At 35.8% G+C, this 25,280-nt stretch overlaps 1 protein-coding gene across 1 annotated transcript in view; it reads left to right on the plus strand.

The window, feature by feature from the left end:
• The window catches only part of tnr (tenascin R), a 240,956-nt gene that overhangs the window by 161,378 nt on the left and 54,298 nt on the right, over positions 1–25,280 (plus strand). The window contains exons 11-21 of the mRNA XM_015373217.1: positions 3,397–3,547; positions 7,665–7,843; positions 8,061–8,151; positions 8,636–8,718; positions 10,156–10,258; positions 10,990–11,079; positions 12,565–12,698; positions 12,832–12,961; positions 16,587–16,853; positions 21,777–21,896; positions 22,246–22,389. Of these exons, the coding sequence (XP_015228703.1) occupies positions 3,397–3,547; positions 7,665–7,843; positions 8,061–8,151; positions 8,636–8,718; positions 10,156–10,258; positions 10,990–11,079; positions 12,565–12,698; positions 12,832–12,961; positions 16,587–16,853; positions 21,777–21,896; positions 22,246–22,389 (1,492 nt within the window). The remainder of the gene's footprint in view (positions 1–3,396; positions 3,548–7,664; positions 7,844–8,060; positions 8,152–8,635; positions 8,719–10,155; positions 10,259–10,989; positions 11,080–12,564; positions 12,699–12,831; positions 12,962–16,586; positions 16,854–21,776; positions 21,897–22,245; positions 22,390–25,280) is intronic.

The following is a 25,280-nucleotide window of genomic DNA, read 5'->3' on the forward strand; positions in this document are numbered from 1 at the left end:
ACCTCCCCCACCCAAAAAAAAAAACCATTAAGGCGAGAATGTTAGAATAGAATATAATAGAATAGAATATAATAGAATAGAAAATTCCTTTATTTTCACACAATGGGGAAATGCTGGTGTTTACAGCAGCAAAAAGATTATAGAAAATGGTCACACAAATGTGCAACTTAGAAAAACAGGAAAGAATAATAACATACTAGTGAAAAGTTAAAACATAAATAATAAAATACTGTGCTATAAAGTGTTTTAACAATATAAAACTCTGCACCTGGAGAATAAATAACTAATATAAAGATATGGACATTTCTACAGTAATGGATATTTGAAAATAGCAGCAACATCAGAGATGTGCAAAATGATAGCAGCATGTTATTTAACTAAGTAAGATAGAAACTGTGCAACATCGGCATGAATGTAACAACTTATTAAGGTTATTTGGAATAGTGGTGCTTATAGTCTTAGAACTGCTGGGAGGAAGGATCTGTGATAACGCTCCCTGCAGTTAGGGTGCAGCATTGCTTTTTTTAAACTCAAATATGTATCCAGGTGGTCACAATTTCACAGAATTTCTTTTGAAAAAGAGCTATTTGTTTTTCCAAACACCTGAGAACGGACAGAGTTTTTTCTAAGAGCTTACCACAAACAGGCTTAAATTTGAAGGAAACCTGTATTTCAAACAGTTTTTTTTATGACGTTTTGAAATCCAGGAGTCTTAGTCAATTATGTTGGCTCGCACCAGAGCAAAATCTAGGTCGAGCGTTGTTGTATTTAAGCAACATGGAGGTCCATCCTGCCGCACATATTCCAAGTCAGACACTAATCAAATAGCCACCCTTTGTTCAACGGGATTGTTGGAGCCCATTGTTGTACAAGGGCTCTGTGATTGGTCTTTTGAATCATAATGGGAGTGTTTATGTAACTTGGGAATGAGTTCCATGACTGAATTATAAATGCTTGGAAGCTAAAACCGCAGTCTTCCACCTCTGTGGTAATGACAGCTTTACTCTTTTCACAAAGATAGTTTCCTTGGTGGCTCTTTTAATCCAGATGTGCTCCCTGTCCAAAATCTGAGCACTTTGGTCTTCAAAGTTCTTCAAAGCTGCTTGCTCTGCTATGCTGTGCCATGCGTTGATGTTATTGTTTGGTTTCTCCAATATAAGAAACTTTACATTCTTCACTGCACTGGATTTCATACACAACGCCACTCAGCTTAGGTTTGGGTGTCCTGTCTTTAACAAGTTTTTGTCTGAGTGTGTTGTTAGGTTTGAAATTCACCGGTATGTTGTGCTTGCAGAAAATCCTTCTGAGTTTCTCTGAAATTCCTGACACATATGAAAATGTTTTTGCATCCCTTTGTTTTATGCTGTGTTTCTAGCAGCATTGTTCTTCCTACTAACTGTTGTGGCCGACTTCACAAATGCCCAGTTAACGAATAACCACATGCCTCAAGCGACTTCCTAAGGTGTTTATTTTTCCTTTTATTTCTCCTCTGTAATTGAGGGAATACTGTTGGCCTGTTAACTCAGAGTTCTGATCACAGAAAGCTTATGTTCCAGTGGGTGATGCAAGTCAAAATGAAGGTATTGGCCTTTATGTTTGGGTAGGTTTCGGGTAAACCTCAGAATTAAGGCTTCCATTGTCCTTGTTATGCACAGCAGAGTGCAGAAAGGGCAACACGTTTTTTTTTTTTTTTTGGTATGCTCCCTGATGAACTTGATGTTTCTGTTCAATGTGTTGATATGATTGGGGAATGCCTCAACTTCCTGAGTTTGGATTTTGACCCAGTTGTCAACCACTTGTCTGAACTAATGAGATGGTTGTGTTTCCTTGTATGTGCTGAGTACTCTACTCTCCATCATCTCGATATAGATATTGGCAACAATGGCCAAAACTGGGGAAGCCATAGTGCACTCATGTTTCTGTTGGTAACAGTTATCCCTGTATTTGAAGTACAGTATGTGGTTGATAGGCAGAGGTCCGACAGGTCAGGTTAGGAATTAAAGTGGTCCTGTCTTTCAGATGTACCATCTGCCTGTGTCTGCTGGCAAAATGGGAATGTTTTTATCATTATCTAGAGGTAACCTGTGTGATAATGTTGGAAGAGGGCAATTTTGCACTAGAGAGAGCAACTGTAACTTTCAACCCAAGTTCTTTCACTTTTGCCTTTGCCATGTAGTGTTTCTGATGACTGATTCAGTGGCAGTAATCAGTTCTGTTACTGGAAAATGCTTACGAGTTACTGTACAATTCAGACAATTGAAAAGAACATTCAGTTCTGACTTGGTAAGTTCTCTGTTTAAAAGTTTTTTTACTTACTGGTTTTAGAACTGACAACTTTTTTTATTTCCTGAGAGCTGACAACTTATTTCCTAATACCTGAAAGTCTTTTCCTGGGAACTTTTTTTTTTTTTTTTTCCTGAGAACTGATGATGATAAAATGTATACAGTACTCCCTTAGAATGAGTTTGAAGAGTAAAACTCAGGATTTTTTTTTCTTTGCAAATGTTAATAATCAAAATAGAAAAAGCACTGGTTGTACTATTATGGTGTTAGGTTTAGTCTGAGGGCATGTTTGTGGAAATGGTAGAGTTTGAATTAAGAGCCAAAACATGTTAATATTTAGTTTCACACATTGTTAATGTCTGGCTATAAGTTGATATTTGTTTCCTACGTATGAATGTTTAGCTTCTAAAACCATAACAACTTCTAGATAGAAACCTTTACATTGACCTTTTGGGGTGGGAGCTCTGACTAAATTTCTTGTAAGCGGACACAAATCAATAATACCATACACAACAATAATCTGAACTTCTAAACTCATTGATATGGTCAGTGAATCTGTTAACATTTATCATTTTAAAAGAATAAAATATAGTCCTTCCTCTTTTTGAGTATGTCCTGCAAAGAAACCCATTTCCTAAATTACAATTTTAAATGGTAATGCATTGCCAGAGAGTCACAGTATTTACTGGTGTAACAGATAAAAATCTTGAAAGTGTAAGTGGTTGAGGTTCATGGAACAGTAGCAGGTAAAACATCTGTCAGCAGGAAGTGAATTTGCAACATGGACTGTTTGAGAACAGCTGGATGTAGCTGGGGCCTCTGTGCTGATGATTGACAGTCCTTTACAATTGCCCAGAGTGCTGCCTCTGCAGAACACAACCTGAAACATATTGTTGCACACACATTTTTGCAAGGTAATATATTTTAAGAATTTAATGTCCTAAACAATCAAACAGTTAAGAAGTAATAAAAACATTTTTTTCTGGACATTTACCTCATAATTCAACCACCAAAACTTCTCTCTTATTGTGGACTTTTTAATCTTCTATTGAAATATTATCTTATGTTAAAGTATGATCTTATCTTATCTTTTGTGTATCTTTTATTTTAAAGGACAATGATGGTGGCATGACAGCTCAGCTGCCCAGCACCATCACTTCATTTGTTCAGACGGGTTTGAGGCCTGGGGAGGAGTACACAGTCAACCTGGTTGCTCTTAGAGAGCAGGGTCGAAGCCAGCCAGTCACTGCTACTTTCACAACTTGTAAGTATGATTAAGTGTAAGTTGGACATTTGCAGTGAGAATTCACTTTATAAATACATGCCCACACTGGTATGTCAGACCTGAGAGCTGAATGTATTGAGCTGGACTTTTTTTTTTTTAAAGAAAAGTTTGTAGACTATTGTCTTGCAGCAAGAATGTCTAGGGTTTTATATGGAGTTTGCATATTCTCCCTATGCATGCATGGGTTATTTCCCAAACCATTATTTATTATGTCAGAGAGGCACAGAGAAAGGCACATGGTACCCAAAAACCTTACCAACGCTGCTATCCTGTTTCCAAGTGGATGTGGGTTTCCAGCGGAGTTGGGAGATTGTCCCCTGAAAACATTAAACCACCTGGGAAGGAATCTGCAGTCAACATGATTGAGATCAGATAGACAAACTTTTGAAGGAGTCTTCTGATCCAAGTCAATCTGAAAGCCAGAGGAGGTCAAGAAATTGTGATACACCTATGTCCAACTAAGCCATACTACTGACATGGAACCTCAGAACATTTCAAGCAAAGATCCCCCACACACTGCTCCTCCTCTCGTAACCCCAACTAGATCCCCAACAGTTGCCCCAGCTATTGCCGGTCCAGAGACAGAAACAAAATAAGGCATGTTCCAACCCATTGCATCCATATGTACCTCTAAGTCCTCACAATGTACCTCTAAAGGCTGATTTATACTCATAAACCAGGTGTTCAGAATATGTGACGCAGTGAACGCAAATGCGCCCCCGCCTCTTCTGCAGATACTCTGCTGCACCTCTCCAAAATTGTGGGTGACCGCAGACAGTTCCGCAGACAGGAGGCATCTGATAGGAAAATTATCACTTAAGATGTGTGAGTTTATTACACCTTGGTATTGGCTGCCTGTTGCGTGTCAGAACTGATGTTTTCCACAAAAATTATTTAATTAAGACAGTTCCTCTGCCTGGATATACAGTTATAATATTCATTCTGTACATGGCAAACATTTGGAAATGGAATGAGAGCTGAGTCCTTCAGTTAAGAACGAAGTGTAATATTTTGATAAGGCTGGAGCTATGAATGTCTACTCATCTGCTAACGTGTATGAGATCACATTTTCTATCAGAATCTGACTCATGCAGATGGACCAGCTAGAAGAACGAGGTGCGGGAGAATGCTGGGACCCTTTTTCCCCCTGGATCCCTGCTCTTTTTTGCCCTCATTGTCACAAACTTGCCCCCACTCCCTCAACACCTAGGCCATATCTACAGCGAGTTTGTAATTGTCCCTCTTGCGTTGTGCTGTGGAATAACATAGCACAGACCACGCTTCAATATTGGTCATAAATCAAAAATATCTGCGACAAGCTCACTGCGACACACTGCTGCGGGAGGAAAACTAGCCCTTAAGTCTCCAAAATGTACCCGTAAATCCATATAATGTAGGATATTTTACAATAATCCCCCCCCCCCCCGACAATGGCTTATTGAAGTACATTCCTCAAAATTATTAACTTTTCATTTATATTCTAATATTTAGAATATGGCTGTATGTAATTAAGCTAGAGAAAATGTCTGTTTTCCTTTATGATTTTTATAATCATTTTAAAGGAGTCTTAATGATTCACTAAACAGGCATCACTGAGAATTGCAGAAAAATATTTATACTTAACTAACCAAAAAGTCTGTGTTGGAATCTACAACTTAAGGATAATAAAGACAATGTTAAAGAAAAAACCCAAAGACACACATCCTAACTATACAGACATTTAAAATTACCGCTACTTTACTTGGTATATTTTTGTCTCCAGAGCAATCTAACATGTAGGCTCCTATCCCCACAAAGAAGACACTACTTAGGGATAAAAGATCCAATCCAAATCTCATCCATAACAATTCAGAAGCCGACATCTGCAGTCAAAACACCATCAATTTCCTGTCAAGTCTATGTTAGTTTTTTGGGTGGTTGTAATTAGGTATCGATTAATAATTCATGTCATCTCCTCATTAATTTTTTACGGTAGCTCACTGCATGACACCATACTGGATAAAAAAAAGGGGAAAAGACAAATTTGAAGTTCCTAAATTATTCATAACAAAGATTTATCCCTCCTTGGAGATGGAGCGAGCACCGTAAGGAGTCAGGAAGTAAACCCAGAGGGAGAGCAGGGCTGGTTTGGCGGATGGTTCCCAGCAAGTGCCTTCCTCAGGTTATTTTCTGGGACGAGACCCTAGGGGCCAATTTCTAATACATAAAGGATAAGGGTGGACCTGCAATATGTCAAGCCTAAAATTTGAGACTTATTTATATCTCAGGTGCTCAGAGATAGTAAGAAAAAGACCACTGTAAGACATGTTTGTGACTACGCTTTATCAATGTGTAGCACTTTATAGAGTGCTGTTCAACTTTTAAATGTAGAGGCTAAGGTATGCAAAGTAAATCCATATAAAAATGGAAAAACAATATATAAACCTATTATGATATGTCTAATGGAGTTTGTTATTATAGGCAAAAAAAAAAAGAGATATCACACCCTAGATATTCAAAATTTAGCTAGTTTATATTGGAGTTCACAAAATACATTTGGATTTGATTTATAACAAAGGAATGGAGAATGATTAAATTGGTGAGAGGGACCTATATTCCCCAGACTTGATTTTTTACAAAAGCATAACGTGCTTTGCAGAAGCAATTATCCTTTTACAGGTACCAACTCCTTATTTTAATCGTATGTAATCAATAAAAGCCAAACAAAAGCAATAAAGAGCAAGCACAAAAAATTGTGCTTTGGATTAAAGCATATTCATATTTTTTCAGATATCCAAGCTAAATCCTAGACTAAAAGCCAGCAGAGAAAATATTGCAAGACTTGAAAAAATCTTGATGTCGACATCTTCAATCCATTTTGTGTAAAACAGCTATTGACAGAAATTGGAGGTTGAATTTTACTGAAATTGTGCTACGCTACTTGAGAAAATCCTCAAATTTTTTGATGACATAATTGCCACAGAAGCATTTAATAAACATTCAAGGGACACTTCTCAAATTTTTAAAATAACAAAAATATATTTTTTAATTCCACTTCTCAATTGTATATCATAGCCTTCAATATACTAGTTGGTCTATCCCAAAAATAAAAAATAAAAAAATGCCATCTACAGACATCAAAGGTTGCAGTTGTATTACGATAAATTGTTGTATTCAATATTAATCAATAGAAGCATCAAACTTTGTCCAATAATAATAACGTCATGTACCTTTTTTACAAATTTAATCAAAAATCTTAATTAATCTTTCCATAAGGTAGGTTCATTGGTTGACAGTGGCGTCGGATGAAGGAGTTCGTCCTGCAATCGGAGGGTTGGCGGTTTAAGCCCCGGCTCCTTTCAGTGTCATTGTGTCTTTGGGCAAGACACTTTATCCACATTGCCTACTGATGGTGGTCAGAAGGACTGGTGGCACTTCTTTAAGTGAGCTCGCGACCATCAGTGTGTGAGTGATTGGGTGAATGACTGAAGTAGTGCAAAGCACTTTGATCCAGCCTCTTGACTTAAAAAAGCATTATATAAGTACAGGCCATTTACCATTCTATCTCTACAAAAGCTTAAGCCCTTTGCACCAGTCCTAAACTGAGCCATTATGCCACTGAACAGGATATAAAGCTTACTTATTGTACTGCCAGGTGGTGATGTGTGGAACTGTGCTGGAAGCTAATCAGAGTCAATTAGGTGGTGATGCAGAATAGCCGCTGTTAGGACCCATTTAAACAGCATTAAGGTTTGAGGGCCACCCAAACCTGCTTACAGCCTTTATTATCTTTTTATTTAAGGGAAAATATTTTGTAACAAAATTCTTTATAGGTAGCCTACCATTACTGTAGATAAAGCCTAACTAAAATCAACTTTCACTACAGTTTGACAGCTATGTAATTCGACAATTCCATTGTGACTGCTATTGGTCGCCCTCCCTATTCATAAAGGGAAATTATTTGTTCTTCTCTGGCTTGATTGTCTCTTACCCTTTAATTTTAAAAAATAAAAAAAATATGTTGCCACACTAAGTAGGGTTGCCACAGTTTGCAGTTATTGCTCAGCTTGACAAGAGAACTCCTGATTTGTTTACATTTTTTGATGCTGTTTTGCAGTGATTGATGGCCCGACTCAGCTGATAGTGCGTGATGTGTCAGACACTGTAGCATTTGTGGAATGGACTCCACCAAAAGCAAAGATTGATCAGATTGTGTTGCGTTATGGCCTTGTGGGAGGAGAGGGACCACGGACCACCTTCCGGCTTCAGCCCACCCTCACCCAGTACTCATTACAGGTGGGTTTGTGATGCTTTTTAGGACTCATAATGGATTCTATTATAATGTGTGTTTCAGCTTTTTATAATAGAAAGAAACTAGATTTTTACCTCCTCATATTTGTTTTGTGTTTGTGTTAGACTCCAATCTCATGGTTTATTTGCCATCTGTGTTAGAAATGTAGAAAAGACATGTTACTAACCTAAACAGATGCATTTGGTTTCTACTATTTTATAGGTCTTACGTCCTGGTTCACGGTATGAGGTGTCAGTAAGCGGAGTAAGGAAAGGAAATGAAAGCGGATCTATTTCCACTGAATTTACAACCGGTGAGGTCTGACAGCAAACAGATGTAGTGATGCTGGGTGTCCATCTCCTGTGCATGCCTCAAAGGCAGCATCGAGAGTTATGGTACAACGGCCTATAGTGAATGCTTCATTGTTTATCTGCTTTGGACAAAACGGCTTTTAAAAGCTGTTCTAGGTCATACATGTCTTTACTTTGCCAATAGTGATGAAAAATACAACCTTTTACACATAAATCTACAAAAAAAGGTATTGGAGTGTATTATTTTTCAGCTATAGTTTAACAAGAATTGATGTGGACTTGAGAATTTAAAATGAAATTGCAAATATTTATCAGAAAATGCTTTAAAGACATTTCAAGTGTCAGCCTTAACTTAAATCTGGTATGGTATTTCTACCTTTATCTGTTTGTGATAAGCTTTTAAACTGTTCATATATTTCCTTGCTCAAAATCTCTGAGAGTCGGTCTCTGTGTTCCCAACATTGTCAGCTTTATCGTTCTTCTCAGAGATTGATGCCCCCAAGAACTTACGGCTTGTGTCCAAGACCTCCACTACCCTCGAGCTTGAATGGGATAACAGTGAGGCTGAGGTAAAGAGACGTGAGGCAGATTTAATCCATTTGTCTCAATTTGCTTTCAACCACTTTAAGAGATTGATGGCTGTGGGATTCATCTCAGGATAAGAGGATTTAGTCATTTAGATGTTAGTTCTGCAACCTCTGTTTTGCTTATGAAATTATCTGTTTATCGGATTAAAGTAAAACATCTGTTGATTTTAGCACTGAGCATTGCCTAATTTAAAACAATTCATCGACAGACAGGAAAAGCAACAGTCGTTTTTTATGCAGTTGACTTAAAAAAAACAAGAACATTTAAGATTTTCGGAACTAATTGCAAGCAGGGAGATTAAGTTTAATTATGTGGAAAATAGATTAACCCAAGTTATGGATAATCACGACTTACACTGAATATCTGACTGTAAGGATATTGAGGCTATTACTGTTGATCAAGGGTTGTCAATTCCCCTCAGGGATGTTGGAGAGATCTATAATTAGTTGTAAGTTTGAAGAAAGAAAATTCTTAAAACTATGTTAATACTTACAGTTTTTTTTTCTATCCCAACAATTTGCATTAACTGACTTTTTAAACGTTCTTTTTTTAAATTTGAATTTGAATAAAAATGTTAACCTTTATCTGGATTAAATCACCTGCATTCATGCTTTAACTCCATGCAAATGCTCATTTGCTTTGGAATACTTTATTGCATTTGACATTATCGGTCTCTGTAGTATATTTAGGAGATTTTGAAAATTTAGGTATTTATGTTGTAAAATTTACAACTTAAATACCCACAGTTAACTTCATGATAGGTCACTAATATACTTTGAATGAAATACCTTTTGGAATATTTTTTTTGTTTTTATCTGCTTTTGTGACAAAAATTTTTTAAACATTGTGTTTGGTTGTTTGGCTGGAAATTTTTTTTTACTCTTTTTTTAAATGCTTTATCATTATATCAATAGATTTAAAAACAGTCGCAGAGCATTTTTTTATTCAGTAACATAAAAAAAATGTATACCACAATCAAATCATTATTATTGACTTTCATTGATCAATAAAATAAATATCCCTCATAATAAATTGAGCATAGAGGATAAACCAAGCCACGATACATACAAGTAAAAAAAAAAAACAACTAAATAAAATGTGGTTATATGTTGTAACAGTTTAGGATGTAACTATAGAGAAACAATTCCATTGAGGTGTCTTGCAGAACTTAACTCATCTGTCCTTGATAGGCTTTATAAAGATAACATACCTGCTGACTGACTCCCAGCTTAATCTTTTTTCCACAGAATAAGACACTGCAAGGTCTTGCTTGTTCATTTTATTGTAGATAATTTAATATAAAGCTTTCCTGTTTATTTTATATATATATATATATATATATATATATATATATATATATATATATTGTTTTTATTATTTCATTCACATTTGTGTTTCTGCAAAATGTTGAAATACAGGTGGAAGCCTATCAGGTGGTGTACAGCACCTTAGCAGGAGATCAGTATGATAAGGTGATTGTGCCGCGCAATGAGGGTGCCACCACCAAGACTAACCTTACAGGTAAGTGCAGATTAAAAAAAAGTGTTTAAAGTCCTGCTGAATTATTTATTACTAACATCGGCAGAGGTCTTGTGATTCACTCCCTGTTTTTTCTCCAGCCGTCAGTCTTATCACAGTGCATCTAATATGTACTGAAGATGTCACAAAGAGAATATGTTTTACATGGTGTGATTATCTCTGCTGCTAACATTTTGTTGATGGGTTACTGATTGTATCTGCAGAAATGCAGACACATTGAACGGCTGTCAGAAAGATGGATCAGCTGGGATTTCTTTTCTTTTTGAAAGGTCTTGGTGCTGCAAACCTGTATGAGAACAGAAACAAAGGGCCCCTTTGTTATATCTTTAGGCCACTCGAATCAATACTTTCTCCACGTTCTTTCTCTGCCACTCTAATTTTCTCTCTCCCTGAGTCTCTCTAATAATCTGTCATTCGCCCACTTTATTTTCCATTGCTCATCTCTTCATCTTTATTTCTGGAGCTCAGGAGTTGAAACAGCTCAGCTAAATTCAACCAAAATGATGGAACTGACAAAAACAGATCTCTACCAAAATCACCACAATGTCAATGCAAATGTCCCCATCACCTTAGTATTTCTTCTAGAGCTGTTATGGAAAATGTTTTCTTCTAGGTGTCGCATTTCTGTGATGAGGAAAATGTAAAACAGCTTGCTAGAGTTTGATGTATTGGTTGTTGAATTTTCTGCTTCTCTCTCCATCCCTGTGCACCAGACCTGCTGCCGGGCACTGAGTACGGCATTGGAATCTCTGCCATGAAAGGTATCAACCAAAGTACGCCTGCGACGATGAATGCCAGGACAGGTGGGTAAAAAAATACTTCATGATTCACTGTGATAAAACAGGGAGCAACTTCTGCATATTTACAATAGTGAATATTTTCTTGGGAAATATCAGCATTACAACAAGTAAGTTGACCTATTTGTATATAAACACACACTGCTACACATGACCTGAGTACTCATGTTTCAATCAATAATGGTCACTATAAGAGACCTTATAAATAAGATGTGCAGTTTGGCTACCACAAATTTAACATAGGTAATTTATGGAGGTTTGTAGAAATTAAGATTTTATAGAGTAATTGAACAGTTTGGGGAAATAAATAAACATCCTAGTGCAGCTTTTCAAATCTGTAATCATCCATGCCATTTCACTAATGGCCCTTTCCTTTCATCTCTGGGACATTTAAATGTCTATTGTGCTTTGAGTCGTTTGACTGAGAGCAGAAAAAAAAACAAGCTTGATTCAACTTTCACCTGTTTGAAATGTCAGTGCAGATGGGTGCATTGTTAACCTTTCTAGTTGATAGTTTTGATAGACTCTTATATGCTCATGTTGGTTTTACAATTGGCAAACTAAGATAATTTTTTTATCTCCTCAAAGTCTTTTCACTTTGAAGGTTGTGAAGGCTCTGATTCTGTCACACCATTAGGTAATGTTTCTTTAAAAGTAGCTACTTGCTGTCTTAGTATTTTTGTTTCGGTATCTGGTGAGGAAACTTCAAAAACAGGATTCATTTAAATTTATCTCCTTTACATCATCAGCGTGTTGTTTATGCTCATAAAAATCTGACTTATACAATAACAGGAACAGAACCGAAAATCTATAATAAATTACAAGGAAATGCCTAATTTATCACAAGCGATACAAATAAATCATCCAAGTAAACCCAGTATTTGAGTTTATTTTTTATTTGTCAGAATGTGAAATGACAAATCTAAAACAAATAAATTTTTGACAATTATAATATGATTTAGGCTTTAAACGATTAATGTTTTGGAAGAACTGGTGAAATACTTTCTTTTGAAAATACATTATGTGATACATCTCCTGTTTCTCATAATATCAGAACTGAAAAGGAAATTGAAAAAACTTCCAATTACCCTGCAGTTTTTTTTTTAAGATTTATAAACCAACACTAAAAAGTATATTCATTTTTAAAGATTTGAAAAAAAAATTAAGCATTATGCTTTGAATATTTTATTCCTACTTTGCATAAGAGTATCTATATCCAGGTTTTCCTGAAATAAGTGTAATTTTGCAGCACGACTCCAAGCAGGAAGAAAGTAGAGGCAAACAAATAACATTGGGTTTAAGAGAACATTAACAGTAAAGGCTTCTTTATTTGTTATGCAGTGTCTGTTGTTTGAACAGATGAAAATAGATTTTTGGGGGAAAATAACAGTCATATTCTCCCGTAAAATCCTGTCTCAGATCTGTGGGGTGGAAATTGTTTCTCAGCACTACTGGATGTAATGAAATCATGTTTGCCCTCTGGTATTATAGGTCTGGATGTACCCATGGATTTAACTGTGACAGCTTCCACAGACAACTCCATCACTCTGGTGTGGGGTGTAGTCCAAGGTCCAATTGACCACTACAGGGTCACCTACACATCCTCCTCTGGCATTACGACTAAGGTAAAAGACACAACAAATGTGAGCCAGTTTACTGAGCAATTACTCATATGTTAATGACATCTACATTGTACTCTGTACCGATAAGAGGAAATGTAGGTTGTTATTGCTCTTAACCTTATTCTTTCTGTTCTAGGTGACGGTACCTAAAGACATAACAACCACGACCCTGACAGACCTGGAGCCTGGAACTGAATATACCATTACAGTAGCAGCAAATAGAGGGAGGCAGCAGAGCACCGCAGCAACCATAGATGCCTACACAGGTAAAGAGAAATGTCAGATTTTGCTGCTCAGAATTTAGGTCAGTCAAACATCTAAGTCACACTTTTGGAAAATTTGAAAATAACATGCAATTTAAAAGCTTTCTTAAGAAACATTTTCTTTAAAAAACAAAAAAGGCTTCTGTTGCTTATTTTCCTCAGTTTTACAGAAACTTATTTAGCCAGTATCACTTTACATCCTTTGAATCAACCAAAATATGTCAAAGAAAAATCGGTTCATAGATAAATACAACAAGATCAGCCAAGTATGGCCACTGCATAATCATGCAGAAGGTGATTATAATGAACTGAAGTCTAGCTGCAGGTAAGGTGATTCATGCTAAAAGAAAACAGGACCTTTAAGGCTTTAAAGAAGCAATTAGCAGAGGTAAATTATTCAAGTCAGTTAATGAGCTCGTTACAAGTGTTTTCTTATTGCACCTCTGTTTTGCATGTAAATGTATTTGTTTCAACTGCATATGTGCAATACCGTGGCCTCACAGTTGCCTTGCTACACTGTTGTCTTCTTTCTCAGCTTGATGCCATTCTTTCTGTCCAACCAATCACACATCAGATCATCTGTCACTCTTCTCACCTCTGTAGAGTCTTTGATGCTTTTGTAAAAAGCTTCATGTGGTTTTTGCAAACACAAAGGATGATGTCCAAATGATGGGCACCGCTGTCTTCTCCTGTCATTATCATCATCTGCTTTCTTGTTCACTGCTGCCCTCATGGCAGACTGGCAGTTCTCGCTATCACTACATTATCATCATCCTCGTCATTCTGTTCTCCTAACCGTGGTAACTCCAATTTAATCACCTGCAGAGAGGAGAATAAGATAAAATGTGGATCAAAAGAGTCAGAGTAAGCCTTTTGATGTGGCTTGTCATCTTTTCATCCATTGTTTGCCCTATTGGCTAAAGATGTCTGCACTGAGATACACCTGTAATCCTAAAAACCAATAACAGATGCCAGGGACTTTCTGTGGATTGACACTGTCTGTGCTCCTGGATTTATTCCTGCACATATTGTATTGCTTTATTGATAATAACATGTTTTCAACAAATAACCCACAGAAATTAAAACAATTAAAAATATTCAGTATTCACTCTTCTGTTTGAAAGATTACTTTAAGTTGATTCCTTAATTTAAAAGTTTCTCTACTAAACATGAGCATGACATTTTTAATAATTTTTACTGTATATTTGAACAAGTTGTTTCTGCCACTTTGTAGCAATGTTGGTCTTCCTAAATTTAGTTACAAGAGATCCTGTAGTCCACTTATTGAAATTACTTTGACATACAGGCCCCAGCTGTGTTCCTGCTGAAGTCTGTGTTTTATTTTATTAGAAGTCAGTGGATCTGGTATTTATTTAAGTTAACTTTGTCTGGGACAAGATGTAATACAAGAGATGGGGGGGTGGGGTGATTGCTTCACATGGTTAGATTCTCACCTTAAATCATTCTACACTGCAGGGAAATCGACCCAAATCTAGTATTTTTGCCCATATGCGACTCATGTCTGACTTTTTCACTTTATTCTGAACAACTAATTTTAAATTTTTTCACTCTGCCCCCCCCCAAATAAAAAAAATCTGAGCTTTGTCTTTATGTCGTACTTAAAATGATATTTATTAAATATTTCTTCAAAACTTGAATCAGCCTGAATGGTCATGCCGCATTTTATTTCACTTTTAAAATGGGCCTTCTTTACAGCAGCAGCATTCAGTGATGCTTTGCAAATGTGTGTTCCTAATAGTTGTGCTATCTTTGCTTACTTTCTTTGTTCATAACGGAGTCATTATACTGTCAGCTCCGGTTGTTTAATACTTTAATAACATAGAGACACTGGCATTCTCTATTTTTTTTTTCAACAATGCTTTAATTAACACTTTTAGTGAAAATCACATCCATCATTAATTCTGTGTTTTGCCTATGTGGCGTCTACATTCGTCTGCGGTTTAGACTGCAGCCTGGTATGGGTCGAATTTATTCAGTGTTATGAAAGATTATGTCAAAAAAATCTGAGTTGAGCATGAAGATCTGCTTTGTGATAGCTCAAGAAAAAAGTTTATGAAGCTTAACTCACTTTTTTCCCCTTTAGTCCCTGTCATTACATTACTGCCCTCTAAACCACTGAGAATCATGCGATAGAGTGCTTTAACTTACTCAAACTCATCAGCCATATTGAGACAAGCAGCCATTTTAATTAAAAAAAATGTTTTGACGTATTTAATCGATTGTGTTTCATGGTTAATATTGTTAGGTATGCCAACTAATCGCTGCAGCCCTTGTAAACAGTATATAGTAGTTGTTTGAGACGTACTGTTAGCCCTAAATAAAAATACTGAAATACAGTTGAATTTAAAATCAACAGCCTTTCAATATCTTAGACACTTAAAACAGTTAAAGATATATATATTTTTTTTATTTCGGAAAAATATTTAAACTGACTTTGTTTCATGTTCAGAAGTTTTATGATTTTATATTTGCTCCACTTCCTTTTTATGGTCCCATTAGTGCTCACCTACAGATGTTTGAAGATACTGTATGCCTGGAACAAATTTTTTTAGTATTGTTAGTAGAACATAAGGTTAAAAATTTATCGAGACCTTTATTTAGCTGTAAATTATGAATGATCGGCTGATATATTACTTTGTGCTTGTAGTGGGTAGGATGAGTCCAGTCCATGTCTTTGTGGATACCTCGGGGTGTTACAAACATATGGTGTTAATCTCAGGTGTCCCAATATTTCTACTTTTATATCAACTCTCTAAGGATTTCCTGTCCTCTTATTTGATAAAAAACACTGCATCATATCCAGGCTAATTTTATTTAGAACATCTAAGTGACATTCCAAAGACACAACTTTATCTTACAACATCATTCTTAGAGAAGTGGGTCACCTTTTGCTTACCATCTTCCTCTGCTACTCTAAACAAGGACAATTAAGAAATAATGAATAAGACAAAAAGCTCTTTGTAGAACACATAATTCTGCTGACAGTGTTCTAGCTAAGGTTCAAGAAACTTGTGAAAGATATAAACTTGCAGCTTACAGAGACATTGCAAAAGCAGGTCAGTAATAACAGTGCAGGTTTAATACAATGACTGATGGCAAAAGATCTCCACAGTGTATTTCATTTAGATGAATCAGCTGAGGGGAAGATATTCTTGCCATATTTATCCTGTTATATATGAATCCAAACTTGGCTAATCAAATTAAACTCTTCCTGCATTTGGTGGGGATTTGTATACATTACAGCATCTCCTGTTCAGGTCACACATGACAGCAGCATCTGCTATCATGCTGTCAAAGTACTTTCAGATCTTCATCATTATTCTGGATAATGTTATTAGTTTCTCAATTTCATGACCAATTAAATCATCATTGCCACATGACTGCAGTTTGCTCTGAATCACCTTGTTCATTAAGGCTAATCTTCTCAACTTTATTATAAAGAATCTATTACATCATCTTGGAGAGCTCTCATCCATCACTGCATGGCTTTGACATTTATATTCATTCATCCTGCAGCTGTTTGTACCTTAGTGCTTCTCATTCACCGCTGGAATATTAACATGTTCTTGAAAGCTACCTAGTGACTTGTAAACCCCCATTCCTCCAGGGATCAGGCCTGTAACCCAGCTTTACCTGTCAGAAGGGACATCAGATTCAGTGTTAGTGTCATGGAGCTCCCCGGCACCACCCGCCAATCTCTTCATTTTGAGCTACAGCTCTGCCGACGGGACTGACACTTCTAAGGTGACACTGGATGGCTCCAAGACGAGGTCACTGGTCCAGGGCCTGCTGCCATCCACTCACTACACGTTTAGTTTAATCACAATACAAGGGGATGATACTTCTGAGCCAATCACAGCATCATTCATGACAGGTGAGCTGCTTGGTCAGAAATGTGTTGTGTGTATCATGGGAAAAACAGGTTTAGCATTTGTTACCCTTTCCAAGCAGGGAATTGGCTGATTAATTTATCAACTGTGAAGGGTGATGTTCGTAAGAGCTCATCATTTTTTGACTGATTCCTAACCCTGGGAAAATATAAAAATGGCACAGTCACTTTACCTCACCTCCGCCAGAAGCATTTGTGTTATCAAAATCTTTTTTTTTTTTATTTAAATTATGGACAGTTTAATTTTTACCACATACCCAAATTTGTTGCATAGTCATCACTGATATTTGAATAACTGAGAATAAAGTGCCTTAAGGTGAAAAAAAGGAAAAAGAATGGATATATGGGTATGTTTGAAGTAGCAAATAACTATTTCATATTTCTGTGTCTGCTATTTTCGTTTTTGAGCTGTTGAGTTTTGCAGAGCTTTGGAAGAAGGTCTTTTCTAATTAGAGTTAGACTCTTGTTTGTTTCATTTGAGACAAAAAATACTTTTCTTTTCAACTGAAATCAGATGGCTAAAGCTTACCACTGACAATTTATGAACCAACAGGAAGTCTGACTAATGATCCAATGTTTCTTGTGAATTCAAAAACAATGCTGCAAGAAGAATTATGTAAAAATTGGTACATTTGTACATTTCGTATTTTCTTCCAGGTTTTTCAATGTTTTCTTTACATTTAATTCAATGGGTCACACTTAACAATCATAAATTCCTTCCCTTTTCATTGTAATTAAAATTATTTTATTTATTTTATTTTTTATTTATTTATTTTACCCTATAGAATAATTTCCTTGACAGTTTTTATGTTTTATCTGTATAAGCTTGTTGTAAAAATCTGATTTTAAATTAGATATTCACATATGAGTTGGTAAATACTAATTACAATACAATTTAATTCAGATTACAGTATTTGGAATATATACCATCCAATAACAACATGTCATCTTAAGGCAAGTTTACAGAGACATTTCATTCAGATCACACAGTCAGACAGGTTAACACTATCTAAGCAAGACCAGCTTATTGGATCAAATCATTGATTGCAGGTTTCTGCTGGAAGAGCATGTGATGACAGTATTCACTTGCATTATGTTGTTGACTCTTGTGAAGGTTATAGGAATCCAGAGCGAGCATCCAGCAACAGTGGAGAAAAAAAAATATTTTAACAGGAAGAATCCTTCAGCAGAACAAGGATCAGTCTGAACTTCTAAAACTTAGTTAGAACTCATCGGGACTACTTTGTTAGACTTGGATCTAAAATACAGAGTGGAGGCTTAGATGAAGATACAAATTTTTATAACTCTGAAAGCTCAACTGGATAAAAAAAAAGATCAAAACAAATGCTGGTTTCTATAGTTACCGCATATTATCTTTTACTAAGGGTAAATTAATCATATATGGTGGGGTGCCCATGATCTCATTATTAGTAGGATTAATCTTATTTAAGAAGAATTCTATAAAATCATTACTACTAATGGTAGTTGGAATAGATTGTTCAACAGTGTTATGGGTCTTTGTGAGTTTGACAACTATAGTAAATGTGTAGTATTATTTTTATTCTCCTCAGTGAAGAGATTTTTATTTTTTTTATTACAAAGGGTCTTTTTGTTCCGGTTCAACAAGCCAACAGTCCTCAGTGACTATAGACCTGTTGCCCTGACATTTCACATCTGTTGGTTCACCTCAGCAAACAATCAGTTATCAAGACAACCTGCAGTTTGCTTATCCCTGTGGAGTTGGAGTTCAAGATGCCATCATACACTTGCTGCAACAAACCAACTGTCATTCAGATAAGGCAGAGAGCACTTGTAGAATCATGTTCTTTGATTTCTCCTGAGCATTTAACAAAGTTCGGCCTGACTTACTTTGTGAAAAACTTCAGAAGACTCAGGTGGAGGCATCAACAATTGCCTGGATAAAAGACTACCTGACAAACAGACCATAGTTTGTTAGATTGAGGGATCAACCGTCTAATCAAGGAATCAGCAGCACAGGATCACCACAGGGGACATTATTCTCACCATTCATTGTTACTCGGTACACCTTTGATGTCAAAGTCAGAGTCCTGTTATCTGCAGAAATGCTCAGATGACTCTACAGTCATTGGGTGCATCAAAGATGTACTAGAAGTTAGTGAACGCTTTGTGGCATGGTGTGGAAATATCATCTGGAGGTTATTGTAGATTTCAGAAAAAAGAAAAAAAAAAGAGGAACAAGATCAATCTGTTCACATCTTGGGAAAAGAAGTGGAGGTGGTGGAGGAGTGTAAATACCTTGGTGTTCAACCGGACAACAAACTCAACTGGAGATGCAACTGTGAAGTCATCTACAAGAAGGGACAGAGCAGACTGTGCTTCCTAAGAAAGCTTAGGTCCTTTGGCGTTTGAATCAAAATGCTTCATACTGTATCTTTTANGGAGGAGTGTAAATACCTTGGTGTTCAACCGGACAACAAACTCAACTGGAGATGCAACTGTGAAGTCATCTACAAGAAGGGACGGAGCAGACTGTACTTCCTGAGGAGTCTTATGTCCTTTGGGGTTTGCAACAAGGTGCTACATATCTTTTATAAGTCTGTTATGGAGAGCGTGATCTCTTCCTTATCATCTGCTGGTAGCAATGACTTGAAAAAAAGCTTATGGTAATAAAGCATGACTGTTCTAGGAATTCCTCTGGAGTTCCTTGAACAGCACTCTGGAGATTTTTCTCAAAGAAAAAATTCTTCATAAAGTTAAGAACATTATGGACAGTAGTGAGCATCCTCTTAATAAGATTTATAAGCAACAACAGAGTGTCTTCAGTCAGAGGCTTCTCCAGATCCTGTGCAAGGCAAACCACTACAGAAGATCCTTCCTGCATACAGCAATCAACACACAAGAGCTGGTTAAAGAGAACTCCATGAATGACTGCAACATTTAATTTCACTAGCGGATTTTTGAATTGAAAGCATTCAAGTTTTTTTTTTTATTACATCTAAATACAGCAGTACACTGTTTTTCGAGATTACAGTAAGTCAAATTTCTCTTTACGTTTAGAATGCCATTCTAAATGTAAACAGCTCTTAAACCAGGGAGCCAGCTTACTTGTAACAAAGTCCATTTTTTTTAATAGGGCTTCTGTGTCTAATTGCTATGCATGGATAAGATACAGTATAACCAAATATAGTATATGCCAAATTTAATTATTGTAGCCCACTCTGTGTTCAGGACTAAGAATCAGGGTTATATTCTTTGAAAAACATTTTAGTTTTCTCTTTAGAAACAAAAAGCTGATTTAAAGAAAGAAAGAATTGGAGAAATTGAGCAAATGGAAAATGCTAGGATTAAAAACTAAGGTATATAACACGTGCCAGAAGTCCCAATTTTAATAATAAGAACACTTCGGTAGCTTTGGGCTCCTGCTCTTTATATAAGATTAACCTATATTAGAGGGAAATTTTCCAGGGTGAAATTGAATGGGGATTTGGAGACACATTCATAATATTTTTTGCACCTCTCTTTTCTCTGCAGTTAGTTCAGGGCCCTACTTTGATCTGCCTTGTTAGAATATGGGCATTGAAGAGGCTTCACACTCCCTTTCAGCATCGCATTAAACTTATTTGCTGCATTTAGAATGTGCTGCTTGGTTTCATGTTTTAGTCACAGTTCTAACAGCAGATTTTTCTGAGCTGACTTTGATAGTTAGAATGGTCAGTTCTAACTTCAAACTGGGCTTTGATCTAAGCTTACACAGTCAGCACAATACTGGGATCTGGGACAGAGAAAGTATTATATCTCCAGCACAACAGTTTTTGTGTGTGTTGGTTTTCAAACTTCATTAAAAAATGTTAAAATTTACAAGAATTAAAAATAGATAGAATTATACGTAAACATGATTTACGAATGGAATAAATAATTATATTAACTGTCATAGTTATTTTTAAACAGATATTATTTAGCTTGTTTTCACAACTTTTTCTTAATTTACTATTTCATTTTTAATTTATAGCATCTTTAAGAACTAATACATTGGTGCCCATGACCCATGAAATGCTAACATCAAATGCGGTTGTATGGATATAGTCATCTATTTTGGAAGGTTCTTTCAGCATTTATTTATTGGTTCATATTAAAGAGTTGGTATATACTGTAACTGTCATTTATAAGATTCTGTGATTATTAGTGCTTTTACAGTTTCTTGTATTTTTTTAATATCTTTTAGTTTATTGAACATCCTTAACGTATTTTATATCCCTACTTTATTTGTTTTCACTTTCCTTTTTTCATAAGTTTATCTTTGCTAACTGCATGTCAGGGTCCAGGTTTGGTGTTTCTTCATTTTCCCCTGTGACAGTTTTCTCTCTCATAAATTATTTCCTGCTGTGCACAGTTTTGTAACTAGGCCTACATATAAGTTTCTGTCTTTTCACTGATCCAGATTGCGGTCTGGTAATGTCTAAACCTAGTCATCTCTTCAGACTGTGTTCACTTACTTATTATCACTAACTTATTTTCACTAACTTTAGGCGTCTTGCGTTGTATTTTGGATCCTGTTATGCCTTTTTTCAGACACTCTAATTTACATTTTCAATGTTAATTTTAGTTTAAATCAGTCTTTGTAAACTAACAGAGCAAACTTAAAAAAGAGTTAAAGCTGCATTTATATATATATATATTTTTTTTTTCTTTCTTTTTTTTCTATGTGTACATTGTTTATGATATTGCTTTGCAGCAATTACTGTTTTTTGTTGTTTTTTTTTAACAAGGAATAACATTAATAATGTCAGGGAATCCCTTAACTTTGGGATCATTGATTTAGGACTAAGCATTAAAATAAAAAATTAACTAAATATTGAAATATTTTTATGGTGTCTTTATTGTCTATTGTCGCTTACGTTATTTATTTTTTACCTGTTTTTCTTCTAGAAATGGACCCACCAAAAGAACTGGCAGTATCAGATGTGACAGAGGATGCAGTGACTATCTCTTGGATCAAACCACTGGCTTCCTTTGAATATTATAAGCTCTTCTACCAGTCGGCTAGAGGTAGCATTTTATGTCAGCACAATCTGTGTACTAACCCCATCCTAATACATGAAATTTGACATATATACACTACATAAGCTCACCGGTGTTTCAGTTACAGTTAAATGATTATGGCATTTGCTTTCTTACACAAGATACATTTTGTGGTAACACACTGTGTTATAGCAAATTAATCATGACATTTTATCAGTAAACTTTAATTGAATTTTAAATTAAATGCCTCACTGATCACCAATTCAGTCTGTTAAGCAAACCAGATAGCAGTTACTATAGTTACAAGGAACACTATTTAAAAGTTGTGAGACGAGAGTGATGTTTAATGTTTTGGCTTATCTGGTGTCTACTGCAGGTCGAGTGGACAGCGAGATGATCGACAGCGATGTGACAAACTACACCTTGTCTAGTCTTTTTCCAGCCACAGAGTATGAGATTAACATCAATGCTGTCAGAGGGAGTCAAGAGAGCAGACTTGTCAGCACATCTGTCTTCACAGGTAGGAGTTAGCGCTCAGTAAGAACATCCACAAGGCCCTGGTCACAAGATACTATGTGGAAATGTTTTTTTATTATCTTGTATTGACATTCATTTTGTTAAGAGTCAGAAAATGTGACTGATTTTATCATTGTAAGGAGATTAGATGTCTCTGCAATGTTTCTGTTAGCCATGTAATATTGAAAAACACTTTAAATTTTGGTTAAATTCAAATCAAGTTTTTTTTTAACACCTGTATATGTCAAAATCTTTTTTTTTTTGCAGAAAAAAAACAAAAAACTAAACTAGATGTTATTTTGATGCGAAGTAGGATAACTTCAAATACTTAAAATCTAAAACTAAACAGAAACTCTGAAGTCCACGTTTGTTATCGTTTTCATCCCATGCATTTTAAGGGTGGTAATGTCCACCTTGGGTTGCATGTGCAAACACACTCCATTTTGGCCATTAATGAGGATATAGGTATCATGACAGAAATGCCTAGCGGAGGCTAGTGTAGCTTCAAACTACTCTAGTATTGGAGAAGGTTTCAAATGTGGTCAGCCTTGCAGCCGCTTTGTCTGCATGGGGTCCAATATACCACAAAGCAGTTTCTCACATATACCGAAACCAGATCTAAACTAGATGCGGCCTAATTATTGCCCTCGTAGGTTTAAATGTTGGCTTTTGAAGATTATTTTTTCCTATTTACTCAAACATGCTGATGCATGCCTACAGTATGTCGCTAGTACAGGCATTAGTCATCATAGCTCCGCGTTCAAGAATAAATATAACTCACCCAGGCACACGCCTCCATAACAAATCACTGTCTCCTTTGCAGTAGGCATTGCTAAATTAGATCATTGAAGCAAGCTGCTTGAAATTGTAATTTTCTGGTCTACTGGGCTACACAAAGGCCCACTAAGACTGCATTGTTATGGGGTGGGCAGGACAGGTGTGTAAATGCAGCTAACGACCTCAAACAGGTGTGTGCAATTTAGAATTATTTGGTGGAGAGGAGGTGGATTTTTCAGAGGCAGGCTAACAGGTCATTGAGGGACTGAATTTTTGCTGACTGGCAAGTGTTCAAGTACTGAAAATATGTTTAGAAGTTTATTCGAAAACCAGAGCATGCGGCCTCTGGAGTGCCAATGTGTTTCTTCTTGTGTCTGGTCTGTGTAACTCTGTGGAACCTTAAAGCATATCAAAGATGTATGATATACAGTATGTTTGAAGAAATTAGTCATCACAGTATAGATGAAGGATTTGCAGTGTATGTGTACCTTCAGATTTTCAGGGTTAAGTTAGAACAAGATTAAAAAAATATTTACTGTATATATTTTTTATTGTGATCAATATCATGAATTTAGCGGAGCCTAAGATTTATGTAGAAATAAATATATAGTTCCTTCTTTGCTCAACTCTTTAACAGCCAATTTTTCCTGTATAACAGGCTATAATACATGAGACTGCACAAAGATTTCAAAGAAAATCTTAAACACGGCCAACATTGTACAAGTATTTCCTGGAGCGACTGATGAGTGTCCATACCAAGATTCCGTAATTGGTTACCACCTCCAAGCTCCTTCTCACTCTGTGCTATCACTCTAGCTGCATTCTTCCCTCACTTATCTCTTTATCAATTTGACTCACTTCGATCCTTTTATACGACTCTTTCTCTCCCTTTTTGCTCTTTCTTTCATCTCTCTGTTATCTTCCCTTGTTTTTTTTTGCATACATGTTCTTCATCCTCTCTTGTCTGGGTCCTTGTGTACTTTTTTCTTTGCACATGTGAAAGATCATAGGGTTTTCTTATTCATTTTTTTTTGTTTTTTAGAAGAAAAATCATTCTTTGTTGCCTTTGAAAACGTATTTTTGCAGCTAAAGAATATCTATAGTGTGTGTATTGATAAGGGGAAAAATGCTGTGAGAAGAGCTGACTTTTTTCAACCACTGATTACATTGCTATTGACTACCAACTTTCCAATGTATTTGCATAGAGCCACTGAGGCTATAATTGCCTGGAACGCCTGAAAAAAGTTGAAGTCAGGCTTGTCAAAAATAGTTACATTTTTTCGTCAGTCAGCACAATACATAACAATGGTTACTTTAATTTTAAACAGCAATATATTAACATTGGAGCAGAAAACAAGCCTTGCAACATAACCCACTCAATATATAATTTTAAAGAATGTGAAAACAGCAGTCCGCTACTCTTTACTTTAGCTACCTGTTATCTAAGAGGAACACCTCAAAACTAAAAAGATATGTTTTAACTGACTTAAAATGGATAACTTCTGTACTTATTAACATAATGTAAGGACCCTTCTCCAAATAAGTATTTTTCTGTGGTTCTGTACTTGCACTTGCTTTTTACTAAATTTTGCTTGACAGTCATTGTTCTTATATGTGATCATTACTTATAGCATTAGGAGACATATATATGCTGGAAGTAAAATGTATTTGGTGGGTACTTACCTTCAATTGCCATAGAAGATGTTGCAGTGGTTCATGATTTTATTAATGGTTATTTATGTCATAATGGTATTGGTAATGCTTAATGGTTATTTTTCAATATAGTGATGTCTTTTTGCAACACCTCGTTTTCCATAGACTTGGTCAAAAGCAGTGTATGCAATATTTAATAAAGTTGCCCACTAGAGTGATTCCAAGCATATATGTATAGTCCTTACTAAAATTGACTGTACCACCTACAGTAGTAATTCAAGTTTGGACTTAATGTGTTGTTTCCTAAACATTACTTCACATGCAATAAGTGCATTTTTAGGTAACACAAAGGAAATACAATGTCTAAAACTTTAAAGCAACTTTAAGGTGTGCATATATATATATATATATATATATATATATATATATATATATATATATATATATATATATATATATATATAT

The sequence above is a fragment of the Cyprinodon variegatus genome, unplaced genomic scaffold, assembly GCF_000732505.1.
Source record: "Cyprinodon variegatus isolate N-32 unplaced genomic scaffold, C_variegatus-1.0 Scaffold83, whole genome shotgun sequence".
Lineage (NCBI taxonomy): Eukaryota > Metazoa > Chordata > Actinopteri > Cyprinodontiformes > Cyprinodontidae > Cyprinodon > Cyprinodon variegatus.